At 43.2% G+C, this 17,868-nt stretch overlaps 2 protein-coding genes across 2 annotated transcripts; one reads left to right on the top strand and one right to left on the bottom strand.

Annotated features, from left to right (window-relative positions):
- Positions 1 to 5,846: 5,846 nt before the first annotated feature.
- On the top strand, positions 5,847 to 14,586 carry si:dkey-202e22.2 (netrin-4). The gene is made up of 10 exons (XM_061688745.1): positions 5,847 to 6,484; positions 7,951 to 8,402; positions 8,479 to 8,769; positions 9,452 to 9,578; positions 10,166 to 10,354; positions 10,457 to 10,673; positions 10,763 to 10,890; positions 12,367 to 12,435; positions 12,540 to 12,710; positions 12,781 to 14,586. The coding sequence occupies exons 1-10, from the start codon at positions 6,409 to 6,411 to the stop codon at positions 12,960 to 12,962; spliced, it is 1,902 nt and encodes a 633-aa protein (XP_061544729.1). The 5' UTR covers positions 5,847 to 6,408; the 3' UTR covers positions 12,963 to 14,586.
- Positions 13,628 to 17,017, bottom strand: chchd4a (coiled-coil-helix-coiled-coil-helix domain containing 4a). Its single transcript, XM_061688746.1, has 3 exons — positions 16,836 to 17,017; positions 16,456 to 16,554; positions 13,628 to 15,368 (listed from the first exon to the last, which is right to left on the bottom strand). Exons 1-3 carry the CDS (start codon positions 16,855 to 16,857, stop codon positions 15,037 to 15,039), a joined length of 453 nt encoding a protein of 150 aa, XP_061544730.1. The 5' UTR covers positions 16,858 to 17,017; the 3' UTR covers positions 13,628 to 15,036.
- Positions 17,018 to 17,868: the final 851 nt, after the last annotated feature.

Here is a 17,868-nt window from a genome sequence, read left to right as displayed (position 1 = left end):
CAATATTTTTGTGAAGCCTCATCAAGTGAGTAACTTCTTTAACATTTAACTTGAACATTTTTCCTCATTAAGACAAATCACAATGGCGTCCAAATAGTCTCTCAAACAAATGTAAAGTTATAGTCTGTTATAGTCATAAATGTTATGACTATAACAGAAGTTTCAGATGAACTCGTTATTGGTTAAGCAATGTGCCTCTGCACGCTACCGAAGCCTTTTTATTTGTCGTCTGGCTTTTATCAGTTCCTGGACCTGATTTTAACTCCTCCGCACACACATTAATACAAACATCTTTATCAGACAAGAGATCATTTTCACTGATAAAATTGGAGCTACTTTACTTCTGATGACAATTCACCCCTGCACCAATTTTCCTAAAAATGACCTGTTGTTCTTTTTTTCCTCACAAAACAGCGACAAACAAATGGTACTGGAAATAAAACCAGAAGCTACTTTTATACCCTTTGCAATGATAATAAAAAATGACCAAGTCAAAGATGCAACTCAAGTGGCCTGTCTAAAAGGAAAGGAAAGAGGAAAAAGGAAAGAGTCTTTACACTTTCATCAATAGTAATGCGCCTTTTTCGCAAGTCATATTAACGCACAGCAAAAACAGTCAATAGTTATAGTTTTAGTAATAGTTAATAGTTAGACACAGCAAGACTACGCAAAAAATATGAAAACAGAAAACTTTGCAGAGTGGTGGTGAATGGACCAAGGAAGCAGCTGATTAAAATTGAGGGAGGATCTGGATACAGGATAGTGATGTGGGTACAGGAATTGATTTTCACTCTAAGGCATCTACCTGCGGAAGCACATTGGAACTGTTCATCTTAAACTCTTAACTAATAAATTGTTCACACATTGGTCATCACAGCATATCGGAAACAACTAATCTATTGGCCTTAGATCTTTTTGCAATTTTTCTCTATGGAAACTAGTAAATAGCTGTGTTCAACATTCTGCACATCAACTGAAACGCGATCATGCAGAAACCCCCAAATCCCCTACGGGTGTGACGCCCCTGCTACCATGTCAAAGCCAAAGAGTAAGCACAGTTTTTGACTCTTGTTGGATGCACAGATTCGCATCAACTAACACTGTTAGCTTCTCAATCAAGTACGTAAGTGCCACATACGTACTTGATTGCTCGGTGAAGTTGTCGGTGAGGTGTGTGTGTGTGTGTGTGTGTGTGTGTTGCGTGGGGTAGGGGGTATTTGTCTTTTACGATGTATCCATTTGCGCCACACACAGTGCAGCGAATGAAGTGCGGCCACTACGAGTGAAGACTTATTGTCATTATGGATGCTCATGTCATTACGGGCAATTTTATATAATAGTGCTATCCAGTGGAACAAATGAAGGTCTGCTCCTGGTGCCCTGTGAGGCCAACATCCAACTAATCCTCTTCATCCACGGAAGAACACATGAGTTGACATGTGGGATGCGAGCATCGGGAGAAGACGTGGACGGAGTTGAGATGTGTGGAGTGACATCGTGTTCGGGATACACGCATGTTTGAGCACTCTGAACAAACACTGAGGATTATAGGAAAAGGGGTGGGAGTCACTGTTCATCTGACCCAAGCGCAAAACCTCCCGACCCCCATTAAGCCTTGCAAATGAGAAGAAGACTAGCAATTAGAGAGACAGTCATGGGGCAGGTAGGAGATCCCCCCTGACCTCCCCTGTCTGGTATTTGACTCCTCACAGTTGGGAACTGTGATGAAGATATGTCCTTAACATTGAAAGAAAGTATTTGGTTTTTATGTTATTATTATTATTATTATTCTTTTAAATATGGTGAGAATGTCATGTGTAATGTTACACCTCATTGGGCATAAGTACCCCTGTTTAATGACTAAATTGTTTTTGGGGCTAGGTTGGTATTGTGACATCACACAAAATTACACTTAATGAGACAATGAAGAATTTACTGTTTTTGTTTTTTGTTTTTTTTTCATTTTTGGAGTTAAAAGAGCAAGCACAGGCAGATGACTTACATGTGGCAGTGCTGCTTTTAAAGTATTTTATAGCCTATTTTTCATCATGCTGTTAACCTTGACCGCAAACGACTATTTGCACATAATGTCCTGAAAGCATGTGTTATATTTTCAAACAAAAGCATATTTTTATCTTGAGAAATGATTGCAAATCAGTGGACCACGCTTTGTGAAAATTCTTGCAGAAATGACAAGATAAGATAAGATAGGGGTAATGCGGGACCACAGTGAAATGGTGGTTAGCTGCACGTGTATCTCACAATCCTCAAGTTCGGGTTCAGAGCTCAGCTCTGTCCTTCCTGTGTGGCGTTTGCATGTTCTCCCTATCTGTGTTATATGAGAGGGTTTCTATATTTTTAGTGGACACAGGTGTCCCAGGTCCTAACCTCTTTAAAAAATAAAACAGACTTAAAACATCCCACAACGTTACAAGGTTTCCCCCCTCCCCGGTAATGTTTTCTGGACTGTTGCACAGCTTAGAAAGAATGTTTTCTTCATAAAATGTCGCTCTGTGATGTGTGCCACCACAGTGCTTTTGAGAATTAGGGTCTTGGTCAGTAATTGAAGAGGCAGATTTTTACCAGTAAATAGTTTTCTTCAAACATCCACTAATCAGCACGTGTGATATAATGCAGTCAGCTTGAATACCGTCAAAGATATACTCCATGAGCAATCTGTCCCGGATAAACCTGTCACTCTGTGACACTGACATGATTTTTTTTGTCAAAAATGCACTCAATAAAAAAAAAGACACATTTATTTTTTAGTAAAAAAATGTTTCAACATAGATTAAATTATCTGTGCAATTTAAATGTCCATTCAAATTGCATCAGTCATAATGCAAAAAAGATAAATGTTGAAATTTAGTCCATAATTGAAGTCATTGTCAACACGTTGACAGGCCCAGTTTAGTGGTAATTGAATATATTGTTTATGCTATCAAATTAAAGTGTTAAAGGATGCCTTTTGTTTTATCATGAGATTGAGTGATAATATAAGGTTTTCAGAAGAATTCACCCCATAACAATCACTCTATGACATGCCATTTTTATTTTAACTATGGGTGGGACTCAATTAAAAATAATATTCTAATTCAATAGAGGCTTTGTAATTCATTAATCTCGATTAATCACATTTTATTCAAAGGGCAAAAAGCAACATGGTTTAATTTGAATTAAATTAAATTTCAGTGAACAACTGAGTCAAATAATTGACAGACAGGAATATTATTAACACTGGAAAAATGCATTTAATTGCATTTCAATACAAAACACTAGAAAAACTAATAGAAAATAAAAAGTACCAAAGTTAAAGTGCCATTCCAGAACTGATTTTTTCAGAACAGTACAGGTAATGCCTTTAAATGGTTTCTGCGTCGCAGTTGTAAAGTTGGATCACGTCACTGCCTATATGTAACACATTTTCAAACCCTTTATCGTCGACTACTAAAAATGGTCCAGTCCAGAGAAATCTACTTTGCAAGTGAATTTGACTCTCAAAAGTCCGAGCAATGCTTTTTCATCCAATTCCTCCATTTTGGTAGCCGAGCTCCGACCAAACAGCAGTTCAGAGTAACCGCCCTTCTTGGGGTCCTTGGAGTGGGTGGTGGAGAGCGCCTTTCCTGGAGACTCCCTCGTTCATAGGGTCTTTAACGCTCATGTGGGCAATGACAGTGAGACGTGGAAGGGCATGATTGGGATGAACAGCCTCCCTGATCGGAACCCAAGTGGTGTGTTGTTTATTGGACTTTTGTGCTCGTCACAGCCTGTCCATAACAAACACCATACTGCACCATCTGACTTGCAGCCACATGTCTTGGACACTCAGGTGAAGAGAGGGGCGAAGCTGTCAACTGATCACCACCTGGCGGTGTGTTGGCTCCGATGGTGAAGGAAGATGCCAGTCCGACCTGGCAAACCCAAACGTTTTGTGAAGGTCTGTTGGGAACATCTGCGATCAGCAGTAATGTATGCCGTCAAGCTAAATAAGGAGTCCTATCAGGCCATTTTGGCCTGTGGGACTCCAGGGGCAGCTGATGGGTACCGGCTAGCCAAGCGGAATGCAAACTTTGGCGTGGGAGGAGTTCAGTGAGGCCGTGGAAAATGACTGCCCTCACGCCTTCGAGAAAATTCTGGTCCACCATCCGGCGTCTCAAGAGGTTGGAAGTACACCATCAATATTGTGTATAGTAGGGACGGGGTGCTGATGACCTCAACTCTGGACGTGTGAATACTTCAAAAACCTCCTCAATTCCACCGACACACCTTTCAATAAGGAAGCAAAGTCAGGGTACTCTGAGGCGGGTTCTCCCATCTCTGGGGTTGAAGTCACTGAGGTGGTTAAAAGGCTCCTCGGTGGCAAGGCCCCAGGGGTGGATGAGATCCACCCGGCGTTCCTAAAGGCTCTGGATGTTGGATGTGAACCAACTGGGATGAAACTTAGTACCTCCAAATATTAAGCCGAGGTCCTCAGTCGTTAAAGGGTGGAGTGCCCTCCCCAGGTCAAGGAAGAGATCCTGCCCCAACTGAAGGAGTTCAAGTATCTTGGGGTCTTGTTCACGATTGAGGGAAGAATGGAGAGGGAGATCGACAGGCGAATTGGTGCAGCATTTGCAGTCATGCGGACTCTGTATTGGTATGTCGTGGTGAAGAAGCAGTTGACTCGAAAGACCAAGCTCGCAATGTATTCGTCGATCTCTGTTCCTAGCCTCACCTATGGTAATGACCAAGTTGGAGAGACTGTCTCTCGGCTGGCTTGGGTACGCCTCGGGGTCCCCCTGGAGAGATGGACGAAGTGGCTAGGGAGAGGGAATTCTGGGCTTTCTTGCTGACCCAACTCCGGAGAATGGATGGATGGATGGTCAAGTGCTCCGAGCTTTAAACTATACTAGTTTTTATTGTTTTTTTATTACACTGAATGTGTTTAAAATGGAATATCAACAGAAAAATGTTTGATGCAGCTCACTGGTAAGTGGCACTGTTTTTGTTTTTGTTTTTTGAGGTTCGAAACACCCAAAAATTAGAGCATCTCAAAGGTGAGTTATTTTCATAACAGGGGGGCTCAAGGGGGCTAACTGCTGCTCGCAGGCACCATTTTGGTGACACCTGGTGTAAATGTATCATCCTACTGTTACATATACACAACTGCCCCGCGATAGATTGTTAATGTACAGTATGTATATTATTAACAACAATTTGAATTTGAAATTAGAAATATTCAAGGATGCCGCTTTTGTTTAATTTCTGCAATAGAAAATGCCTGCTAGATTTGAACAGCATTTTCCAATTACTGTACAGATTTTCTGCCAAAATTGAAAGAACGCGCGTATTTGGCCAGACACAGGAAGCAGACACACTTTAAGTCCTTCGGGCCACATAAAGCGATGCAGCGGGCCGGCTATGACCCCCCCCCCGGGTCTCGACTCTGATCCCTATGATCTTAAGCGATGCAGTTCTGCGTTCCGTCCTTCTTGGCTCTTCAGTTGAGGCTAGCCGTAAAACTGAAGAGGCATGTTGTTTATTTTGGAAGGTGAAATTAGGCTGTCTTAGATTTCGTGGCATCTGTAGGGTTTTTAACAGAATTAATTAAAAAGGACTATTGCTGGCCAACAGCATTTGTTTTTGTTTTTTTAATCATCTTGACAAGCTGAAGAATGACAGCCCATCAGTGTTAAGTTAGTGACAGAATGATCTTATTCGTCAGACATACTGTACAAAGGAGCCCATTGAATTTGTCAGCTCATTGCGGTTTGTCAGTGCGCCGTTAAACTGGACCGGGGGCTAATTTGATCTTCGTCTCAGGTTTTCAAAGAGCCGCGTAACTTGGAGTTAGTGCAGATCGAAAACAAGACAAGTGGACGCAGGGCGCTCGTTACTTTGGAAAATAACTGCTCTTAGTGGCAGGTAGGAGGAATGCAGAGCAGAATAAAAACACGTCGACATCTTCTCTTCTTCCCACGGTGTGCGCATGTGTGGGGAGACTTTCTAGTTGGGTGGGTTGTGTGGCTAAATAGAGCGCCCACTCCACTCCAGTGCAGCTTTGAACCTGACCGGAGTGAGGAGATGACGCCTGTCTCCCTCTGACATACACACGTGTTCTTTTTTTTTCTTTTTTCTTTTTTTTTTTTCCCCTGTGGAGGGATTCCTGACTTCATCTGGACAACACGGAAGTATTTTGTGCTTAATTCCCGTGTAGCACGTTAAGATTATTACTGCAAACCACACTTCGTATTCATGTCTCAGGATTTCCCCCCGCCCAACGGATTACAAACAGACGTCGGACTACTTCCACATTGAGATGCTGCTGTCCTTTAATCGTGATGTTGGTGACTCTTTCTCCTCACGGGGGGTCTTCGTCGCAGCGTGAAGGTTGCAAGCAAAACGAAAAGACGTGCGAGAACGTTTAGAATGTCAGGAAAAGGCGAACACCGGCTGCTGCAGACGCTCATTTGGCTGCTTGCGGTCTTGGCGCGGAGTGGAGCAGGTGAGCCGCTTGGTTTTGTACACGTTTTGATCGGAGCGTGTTGGTTTCGAGGCAGTGCTGAGCGCTCAGAGGCAGCGAGGCCTTCTCTGCTGGCCTTAACACCTATCAGAAACACTGCCTTAAATGTACAACCTACATTCCATTATTTGTTCCATGATATTAATTTATTCCCATGTCTATTCCCTTCTTTTCCTGTAGCCTTCCCCGAAGATTTCAGATTTTCTGTTTTGTTCAGTTTTTTTGTTTTTGTTCTTTTTGTCCCATCAGACTTCTGCCTCTATGTGCTGCAATTTTCCCACGCAGGGCCATCAGAACAAGTATTGCAAGCAATGTCATTTTGAACGATATTAGCAATGGGGCTGGTTTTATCACAAATCAGATTTCAAATTCATCCTCACAAGGCCAGCAAGCTGGCCCTCAATGACATCAGCGTATCCAAAATATGAGAAGCAGTTCTCATTATGATGCAGTGCAGTGTCACAACACGGCAGAGAATAACCACAATAACAGACATCAATTAATACTTCTCTGACAGTGGCAATCAAAAACATTATTTTTTTTTTGGTTAAATACAGCACTATACTGTCCAAGTAGTCATAATACAATTTCATTGTATGTTGCTGCAGCACATTAGCCATTCAGTGAATAAAATGACTTTAATAATACCCAGTGGATATATTAAGATAACTGAAAAATACATTAGATTACATGATTCATTTAGGTCATCTTTACACATTGTTGTTACGGTTACTTAAAAGTATCATATTTAAACATCCATCCATCCATTTTCTGAGCCGCTTCTCCTCACGAGGGTCGCGGGCGTGCTGGAGCCTATCCCAGCTATCATCGGGCAGGAGGCGGGGTACACCCTGAACTGGTTGCCAGCCAATCGCAGGGCACATACAAACAAACAACCATTCGCACTCACAGTCTCCAATTAATGCATGTTTTTGGGATGTGGGAGGAAACCGGAGTGCCCGGAGAAAACCCACTCAGGCACGGGGAAAAACATGCAAACTCCACACGGGCGGGACCGGGGATTGAACCCGGGTCCTCAGAACTGTGAGGCTGACGCTCTAACCAGTCGTCCACCGTGCCGCCCGTTTGGATGATGTGGGACTGCAATACACAATAAAATCAAGTAAATTCAAAGAAGTGTTTTCAGTGTGAGGAGGCTTCTCTGACAATAGTTTTGAAAGGAAAGGTTCTTCAGTTACAAGTGACATTTTTGTCTATTGTTATACATCCGCTAAAGGTAATAGTTATTGCTGCCTTGCCTCTTGTTATAAAAGGTAATCTGAGAGTCTGTTTGGAGAAAGGTAGGGATTGTGTGTAACATGAACTAAGAAGAATCAAATGAATTGTTGAACAGTGAACTATAGCTCTTGTTTCCTTGGTGTGACTTTCTGTCCTAAAGGTTAATCATAAAGCATCGCAAAACCACATTGACTGTACTTCTGCTTCAGTTTCCAGATGTGCGAACCACGCCTGCAGTCCACCCATTACGAACTTGGCTACAGGCAGAGGTCTCATCACCCTCTCAAGGAGCTGTGGGAACACCTCACATGAACACATCCCATGTCCCCACCCACCTAGTCACATGACTGATGATCCTTTCTTGCACCCAAATACCTGGTGGGAATCCAGTGCAGAGCCCACCATGCAGGGGAAGCAGGACGAGATCCGTCTGGACCTGGAAACACAGTTCTGTATGTCCCATGTGGTTTTGTTGTTCCGGTCGCCGCGGCCCGCTGCCATGGCCGTTGAGCGATCGACAGACTTTGGGCATTCCTGGGTGGTTCTTAAGGTCTTTGCACACAACTGTAGCATGGAGTTTGGTTTGCCTGATGATTTTATTCAGCCTGGCTCTTTGTGTACATCCCGTTACAGCAGCGCAGCACCCTGCAGTGGTGGGGAGGTAAGAGGTGTCATGTTTGTGTATTTCAACAACACACTGGCGTTCATGTTACGAATCATGCGCTGTCTCTTCCTAGGTGATATTACGGTTACTTGACCCGAACAATGCAAATTTATTGGACCCCTACAGTCCAGAGGCTCTTGTCCGCCTGACCCTCACCAACCTGCGTATCAGACTGCTGAAAGCTCAGACTTGTCCTCCCCTTCAGCAGACCTCAGAGGAACAAACACAGCCTACACCCACCTCACTGACAGGACCTTACGCTCTTTATAACTTGCTGGCACAAGGGACGTGCCTGTGCCACGGACATGCTGAGATTTGTGTGGCACGCCACAGCAGCCAAGACGCACAGCAGGACGGTAACATGGTGAGTGTTTTTTTTTTTTTTTTTTTCTCTCAAAAACAAGACAGATGTCAATTGCAGTGCGATGCTATCATTGAAGAAAATCCCCACAATTGAAAAGGGCTTTTAACCCTTTATTCAAAATTTTAACCCCCAAATGTTAATGTGACATATGTGAAAGATTTTGAATCATTACCATGACATGTATCATAATCATATGCCAGTGTATTATTTTATTTTAGTTCAGCAGACCCTTTTCAATATTATCATGACCCTTTTCATTGATTGGTTGGTGACGCGGTTCTACTGTATACTTATAGTGATGTGTTTGGGGTTACAATATATCGTCCCTTGACTATTGAGTGTATACAATATCAAGCGCAGATGAACAATTTAATCAAATCTAATACAAGAGATGAATCGACAATTACACCATTACAAAGACGCCTGACGTATAAACATTTCACAAATATATTTCACAAATATGTCGTAGTGCAGGAAATACAGCTTTCTGTAAATGCTGTGCAGTTCCACACCACCGTTATCGAAATAAACTTAATACCGCTCTAACAGCGTCAATCCAATCTGTGCATTATCTTCTTTGTACAAGCAAAACTATTGATACGACTCTTGTATTGAACCGCATGTACGTATGTTTCTAGACCGTGTGTGTTTATTACTGAAAAGCTCCAGATGTGCCTTCCAGGTGTCAGGACGCTGCGTGTGTACTCACCACACGGCGGGCTACCACTGTGAGAAGTGCGCGCCACTCTACAACGACCGTCCCTGGAGGCCTGCCAACGGGAGCAGTGGCGACGCAAATCCATGCCAAAGTATGTGACAACTAATAGGAAGGGGACTAGAAAGTCACCCGAGAGCTAGAACTAGGAATTCCCTCATTGATTGATTGACTGATTGGTTTGGTAATACATAGAATATAGAATATACCGTACCAATCCCAACAACGACTATGGATGCATAGCAGGGGTGGGCAAAGTTTACATCAAGCATTTACTTTATCGAGAGTCTTTCAATGTTTGTTGTATTAATTTAGCTTGTTTCCTAAAATTGGTTAATTGAAATGTGTTTACTCATTGTTTTAATTCATCTATCTAATTTAATAATTTCTTTAAAAAGTCTTAACAATTTTACTTGTATTTTTGAAATCATTCTAATTGAATGAATTACACAACATTTTAAAATGAGAATTAATTATTTTAATATTAAAATAATCTATCTTACTCCTTTTACATACACATTTAATAAAAAAAAAAAGAAAATTAAACTTCATGTAGAAATGATCTGGCCCATCTGTTTGTTTTAAATATCAGATTTTTTTTTGGGACTAGTCTCCATCAGTACTCAGGGTCATGTTCTCCATCTGGCTTTGACTTTCTCTCATCTCTTCAACTGGCACCAGAGTGCGAGTGTCACGACCATGCAGACAGCTGCCACTTCTCCCAGCGAGCCTGGCTCTCCACCGGTGGCCAGAGCGGCGGGGTCTGCGATAGCTGCAGACACAACACCTTTGGGCCCAGGTGCCAGCGCTGTCGTCGAGGCTACCGCCGTCACCCGACTTTGCCCATCAACTCCCCCCACACTTGCCAGCGTAAGCAAGTCAAACTGAACGATGATGTGTAGTGCAGCGGCACCATTCTGATGGGAAAATACCAAAAACGCATACGTACAAATGTATGTCTTTGTCTTTCAGGATGCTGGTGTGACCTCGAAGGCTCCTCGTCTCCACATCCTGGAGATGAGGAAACCTGGTGCCACCATCGGAGTGGCCAGTGCAAGTGTAAAACTGGTGTTGGGGGCACAAGCTGCACTCATTGTATGCCTGGCTATTGGGGCTTCGGCGCTGAGGGCTGCAAAGCCTGCGCCTGCCCCAACAGCTGTAATCCCACCACTGGGCAGTGTCTGGACAGGTGAGCAGTATACCTTGATCAAAGTCATTCAAACATCACTGGGGAGATGAAATTCATATCGATGTCGTCTCCCTGTTTGGCTCTTGCAGTCATTCAAATAATCAGTTGTTCAACATACCCATCGGTGGAAAAGTCCCTACTTTGGATTCTCAATTTTTCATGGATGAAGGGACCCAGTGGCCAAAAGAGCAGGCCGTCTCTGTGCTGCACTCCTCAGGTATAAAGATCATCCTTTGCAATACCCCCCTCCATCCCCATTTCAATATCGATACTAGCCAGTTTCTGTGTGATTCCCGTTGTATAGACTGAGGCTGAATTCGACCAAACAACAAAATGGTGACCAAAGCAAGCAGGAGCGTTGGCGTGAAGCCAGCGCCTTTTACTTTTATACCTGAAGACAGAAAATGGTCTTTAGTAAGCTGTGCCAGGCACAATTTTTAATTGTCAACACAATTTCCAGGAGGAAAGAAATATTACATGCACTTTACCTATTCAATGTTCATACAGAACTGTCATGTGTTTTTACTTTTATACTTTACATTCATAAACAAGTTATTACTGTGCAAAAAAGAACATTCTGAGGTTTTATTTTATCCAATCGCCTGTGTGAAGTTTGCATGTTCTCCCCGTGCCTGGGTGGGTTTTCTCCGGGCACTCCGGTTTCCTCCCACATCCCAAAAACATGCGTGATAGGTTGATTGGAGACTCTAAATTGGCCTCATCAAAGATGGCGACGAGTCTACGTATCTTGAGGTGGTCCAGCACGATGCGTTCAAAGGACTTCATGGCCACAGATGTCAGGGCGACAGGCCTGTAGTCAATCAGACCTGAGATTGCATCCATCCATCCATCCATTTTCTACCGCTTATCCGGGTCGGGTCGCGGGGGCAGTAGCCTTAGCAGGGACGCCCAGACTTCCCTCTCCCCAGCCACCTCATCCAGCTCTTCCAGGGGGGATCCCGAGGCGTTCCCAGGCCAGCCGAAGGACGTAGTCTCTCCAGCGTGTCCTGGGTCGTCCCCGGGGTCTCCTCCCGGCGGGACGTGCCCGGAACACCTCACCAGGGAGACGTCCGGGAGGCATCCGAATCAGATGCCCCAGCCACCTCATCCGGCTCCTCTCAATGCGGAGGAGCAGCGGCTCTACTCTGAGATCCTCCCGGATGACCGAGCTTCTCACCCTATCTCTAAGGGAGAGCCCGGACACCCTGCGGAGGAAACTCATTTCGGCCGCTTGTATCCGGGATCTCGTTCTTTCGCTCACGACCCACAGCTCGTGACCATAGGTGAGGGTAGGAACGAAGATCGACCGGTAAATTGAGAGCTTCGCCTTTCGGCTTAGCTCCTTCTTTACCACAACGGACCGATACAAAGTCCGCATCACTGCAGACGGCGCACCGATCCGCCTGTCGATCTCCCGTTCCATTCTTCCCTCACTCGTGAACAAGACCCCAAGATACTTGGACTCCTCCACTTGGGGCAGGATCTCGTCCCCGACCTGAGATTGCAGTTTTCGTCTAAAGGGTGGTGCTATACAGTTGACTAGTCAAATTGTCCCTTCTGTGCGACAACAGGAGCGGGAAAAAAAGAAGACATTTTTTTTTCTCCAAATGAAGCTTGATCAGGGTTTATCATTCCAAATTCTACCATATTCAAAACCGTGTGTGTGTGTGTGTGTGTGGTTGTGCGTGTACAGGAAAGTGCAGCTGTAAGGAGAAAAGGCTAAGAAGTGTGTCTGACCTCTGCAAGATTAAACATGACTATGGTAAGAAACTACGTGTATTCCTTAATGCACGCATGTCTCTGTTCTGACTAATGTAAATTAGACTGCATGCAGTACTTACTGTGGATTGGTGACAACCCTGACAGTGATTAAGGCGAGTGTGATGTCAGCTCATGACAAGGGCAGCTATGCAGAAGTGCAGGTCAAAGTGCGCAAGGTCCTACGATCAGGTCCGGTGGCACTGAGCTCAGGGACCATCAGTATCTATCCAGTGTCCTGGACTAGCCGTGGGTGCACCTGCCCCATCCTAAACCCAGGCAAATATGTGCATTTATAGCGCACTGTTTTCATTAATGACACAAGTTAGAATATAATGTTTTTCCACAGGTATGCAGTACCTGCTGGCAGGCCCGGAAGAATCCGCCACAGGCCGTTTGCTGGTCACAATGCAAAGTGTGGTGGTCCCCTGGACCCCCAGATTGGGCCTTCTCATTACAGACAGCCTAAGAAGTGGATGCCTAAGATGGACAGTCTCCAAAACGGTCAAGAATTCAGTTCAGAGAGACTGACAATCACTGGTGACAAGTTGAACCACCAGCACAAACCCAGAAAATAGTAAAGTTGATGGTCAAAAGATAAATTAATACTTGCTGTGGCAGCACAAGGCACTCATTTCTATCAGTACTTTCATTGAATGTCAAAGACCAACTGGAAGGCCGTGCGAGCAAGCAAAGTAATGCCTAGATTAGACGACAGAATTTAAGCCTCGTTATTGGCCCGATTAGCTATCGCGGGCGATTTCTCAGATCGGGCCCGACATATTTTGTCGGGAACGACAAAACTTCTTGATTTTCCTCTTTTTGTTCTTCCCGCCCCCCCAACACAATACATTGGCGCCAGCCATTGTATATCATCGCCATGGTAACGGGTGTACCGGTCGCGTTGACCGGTAACGCGTTTTCTAGTTCACCCTCTCTGACACTGTTTGATTTGACAGGATAAAGCGCAGTGTTTGTAAAAGACAGGATAGGATGGTATCGGAATACGTCCTGTACTGTTGCCACTGTCTGACCGAGATACGGCAAGAATTTATGGCAGTAGTCTGACATAGTGCAATCGGGAAAGAACACATTTTTCATGTGGTCTGATCCAGCCATTAGGGAAGTGGACAAAATTGCCCTTAAATATAAATTCAGAAATAATCATTCAAAATCAAAATAATCATTCTTCCACCAACATCATTTTATTCTGAACAATCGTGTCGATTAAAGTCATAATTATTGCTCAGAGCGCAGCAGACATAGGTGAACCTGAATGTGTAAATGTCTGGATTTTATTAAATTCTCCTTTTTGTTTTAACCTCATTTGATGGAGGATATATTGAAGGCGAGTCAATTTACGTATCATCTTGTGGCTCGCCTGACTGAGCATCTGATCAATTTTCTTTGTTTAAAAGTAGCTGGTACATTTCTCTCCAACTTTACTCGCACCCATGATCATTGTCTTCAAAGGTTCCACAGTAATATTGTTCTGGTCACCATTACTGGAATCCAGGATCAGTGCTAAAGAGAACACGGACAGACAAGTTGATCTGGGACTAGGTCCTTCTTTGTGTACAGAAGAAAACTAAACTAAATGAGAACTTTCAGAAGATATTGCAGTTGTTCTCAAACCTTTATACCAAGTACTATGTTTTAAAAAAAAAAAAAACTCAGCGCTCCAAGTACCACCATCATGAAACATTAAAATACAGTACCATAATAGGTTATGAAACTATCACTGCAGGTTGCTGTAACATTTTGCACAGTCTGAACATTAACACTGTGCCTTAATATAGGAGACTGTACTAAAACGTTGAACAGAACTTAACTGTACTTGGGCAGGGATTCTTTTGCGTAACACTAATGGTACAAGTACCACACTTTGAGCATCACTGAGATATTGTATGTCATACATAAAAACTCAAAGGTGGCAATAACAGTAACCAGAACTGAAGGTACACTTAGTACTCACACACATGCAGACAAAGCACTGTTTGTATCACATAAGGGAGCCAATTGGCCTAGTTTAACATTTTCATTCAATCTTTCAGCTGGTGACTCAGCAGCAACAAAGAAATGTAGATAGTTCTGAATGATCAGGTCCAACATTAACAAGCACAAATCACAAAAGGGGTTCGAAATGTCACCTGAATACACCTGTATGTTTGACAAATACAATCATATTTGTATTGTCCATAAATGACATTTAAGGCAGTACAGCAGTTGTTCTTTCAACAGTGGTATTAGAATGGTTTGTGTTTTAATGCACAGGTTGGCAGCAAAAGAATTTGAACATAATTCGCACAAGTGACGTCATACAGAAAGTTTGGGAATGGAGATGCTCATGACATTTTTTTCTTATGAGAATATGAGAGTTTATTTTTCCATTGACCAGGGTCCATGGAACCTCCTAGGAATAGTTTCACATAATCACCAACACAATACCATATATCTTTCTGCTTCAAGTCTTCTTTTGGTGCCGCCCAGGAAAGTCACCACAGTGCAGGCCTTCTTTATTGGTTTTCATGACTAGAGAGCATAAATCTTTGCAATGCAGTGCTTGCATACACAGATTTAAGAGCCTGTGGGTTGACAGTTGCTCTTAGCTGCCAGTTTGGCTGTCTGTTGGTGAGCTTACTGGAACAGAGTCTGTTTGGGGCGATAAGGCAGAGTCCTCGGGTGAGTCAGAAGCAGACTTTGCCTGTGGCTGATTGGAGCTTTCTTTGTCTTCCTCCTGAGGATAGAGCTCAGGGTACCTCTGCATGCACTCCTGCATGTTACGGAAGTGATCGATGCACTCGGAGCCCTTCACCTCCTCCTTACTGTAGTGGAAGCATGAGAAAGCTTCCTTGAACTGAGAGCCACAAGGTCCACTGGCCATGCCCCCGAGACACGGGCAGTTCCAATTGATGTCACCATTGGGCAGGATGAGGCCTACAGACACACACAAAAAAAAAACAGCAGCATCTTAGGCAGGATTTACACTTTGTGGTTAAAGTGACAGAGTTCTTTTGTTTTTTTGGTGTTACTGGCACAATTTGGATATGCATCATGACATTGGAATAGGGGGGGACGGGACAGAATCGGTTATCTTATGATTGGAATCAAGCTAGGGCCGCACAATTTATCGTTTAATCATTGTCATTGCAATGTACGTGTGTGCAATAGTCACACCGCAAGGTCCTGCACAATGTTTGGGTATTGATATGCAGACAATCCACTGTAATAAGTGACCAGCAGAAGGACCTGGTTGGATATGCTAATAAGATTAGCACGTATATTACAGTAAATTCTAACCCATCAAACAACACATACGAAGCAGCCCGGTTTTAGATTGTTATTTTTTGCATGATAACTATTAATGAGGACAAGGGAAACAATGACACGCCTGCATTTACTGTATCTCTCTTGAGAATGTGACGAACGAATGCTTGTTGCAACAGATTACACATGGAGGGAAGGGTGAAAGCAACGGCATTATTGAAGGGACACATTTCAGGTGTACACAACAATGTGTTTTGCTTAAACTAATACACTCACATATAGAAACACTAATGCTTGTGTTTAAACAAAGGTGTAAAAAGGATTAGAAACATGAATAGTGTTAGGAATGTGCTAATGACTACAGTACAACTGGGCATGAATGAATAACAACATCGTCTACATTTGTGCTCTACTGAGCATAGTTTTTCTCAAGAGGGAAAAACACAAAAATGTGTGCTGGTTTTCATGTTACATGCATGTTATTCTGTATTTTTTTTACATTGCAATACACCGGTATATCGCAGGGTTTAAGAAAATCGCAATATCCCGATGTCGCGCAACCCAAAATCAAGCCTAATCTTGGTCTCTGCACATGCAGGTTCTTTCATGCGTTTGGTGATTTTCAACAGTCAGATTGTATGTGTGACTTGAACAGTACAAGTGAATTGATGGACTACAGTGTTTATACAAATAAACACACAGACACACAGGAATTGGCCGAGTGCGTCGGGAAGTCTGTACATATTAAATTACAAACCTTGCTCTTCGTACGGATCATGCGGATCATCCGCAATCAACTCGGCATTGCTGGGAGCCTCATGGTCCTCTTTGGTCACAAAGATAATGCGATCTTTACCTGGAAACACAACGTCAAATAATCAAGTTGATGCTACTCGTACTAAGGATGCAGATAATTGTTTTAAGAACTGTAAATAACACACATGTCAAATGACAGCAGGCGTGTAGACAACAAACCAACACGATACTAAATCCAGCCGAGTACTATCGTGAGAGGCTTAACCCAGTCAATCAGTCAGTGATGATTGAGGTGACGGTATCAAGTTAGCTTAGCATGGCAGCACCACGGTGACATTGCAAACACACGCGCTCATATGAATGAACTGTCTACGTGCTTACCTTCTTGCCTGCAGTAAGACATATCTGCCACTCTTTGCGTCCGTCCAACTTCGCCCGCCGAGATGAAAGACAGCCAGCCTGAGAGAAATTAATAAAAGAGAGAATTTCATCTGACAATCGACCCTGATCGCCTCTGCTTCTGCCACAGTGCTCTACTGAGTTACTGTGACCTGTCACCTGACCTCCTCAGACGGCGGCGCAGCTGGATGACGTCAGCGGCGTTGTCTGGCGTCGCGTCACAGCTGCAACATTGAAAGCGATCAAGACTTCAAATTTATATTCCCATTAGTTTTTATTTTTATTTGATATAAATCTATTTTTGTGACCCCTGGCATTTTTTTCTTATTTGTACTTTTTTTATTTGTACTTTTTTTTGTTTACACAATATATATTCTTCTACTGCATATATTTGTTTTATCATTGTGTATGCTGTATTGCAAACAAAGATTTTAAAAACAGATTCACCATTTTTTATATGCAAATAATTATTTACGCTATCACGAACGTATTGTTGATTATAGTTACTTTATTTTACTGTATTTGTTGTCATCCATCCATCCCTTTTCTGAGCCGCTTATCCTCACAAGGGTTGTGGGCGTGCTGGAGCCTATCCCAGTTATCTCCGGGCGAGAGGCGTGGTACACCATGAACTGGTCGCCAGCCAATCTTAATAAACATTGGTATGAATATAATCTAGTAAAAAGCTTCTTATACATAAATAATTTAAATGCTTTACTAATTGCATGATTACTTTTCTGAGTAAAATTTCACAAAAGCTGTTCAAAAACCCCTGTGACTCTGGTTACATCACTGAAAATGTGCCCAGGAGTCCAGGTTGCACCACAGTGTATCTCAGTACTACTACGACGACTACTAATTTTGGCTTATGGCATGCTTCAAATGATTAATAAGCGACCCAGTACACTATGATCAAAATCCATGGAGAGATTGCAAGCCTTAAGGTTTTTTTTTAATTAGATGGCTTTCCTTCAGCCGGAGACCTCAACAGAGACCTCCGGTGTTATAAGGAAGT

The sequence above is a fragment of the Phycodurus eques genome, chromosome 10 (assembly GCF_024500275.1).
Source record: "Phycodurus eques isolate BA_2022a chromosome 10, UOR_Pequ_1.1, whole genome shotgun sequence".
NCBI classification, from domain to species: domain Eukaryota; kingdom Metazoa; phylum Chordata; class Actinopteri; order Syngnathiformes; family Syngnathidae; genus Phycodurus; species Phycodurus eques.
The sequence above is the reverse complement of the archived record's forward strand: the minus strand, read 5'-3'. Positions and strand labels throughout refer to the sequence as shown.

Bases quoted from the DNA above. Each gene is read 5' to 3' on its own strand.
- chchd4a (XM_061688746.1), bottom strand. From the start codon at position 16,857: ATGTCTTACTGCAGGCAAGAAG. The intron at 16,555-16,835 runs GTAAGCACGTAG...TTGTGTTTCCAG, and splicing joins GTCTTACTGCAGGCAAGAAG to GTAAAGATCGCATTATCTTT. The intron at 15,369-16,455 runs GTTTGTAATTTA...GTGTGTCTGTAG, and splicing joins TGATCCGTACGAAGAGCAAG to GCCTCATCCTGCCCAATGGT.
- si:dkey-202e22.2 (XM_061688745.1), top strand. From the start codon at position 6,409: ATGTCAGGAAAAGGCGAACACCGGCTGCTGCAGACGCTCATTTGGCTG. The intron at 6,485-7,950 runs GTGAGCCGCTTG...CTTCTGCTTCAG, and splicing joins CTTGGCGCGGAGTGGAGCAG to TTTCCAGATGTGCGAACCAC. The intron at 9,579-10,165 runs GTATGTGACAAC...AACTGGCACCAG, and splicing joins CGACGCAAATCCATGCCAAA to AGTGCGAGTGTCACGACCAT.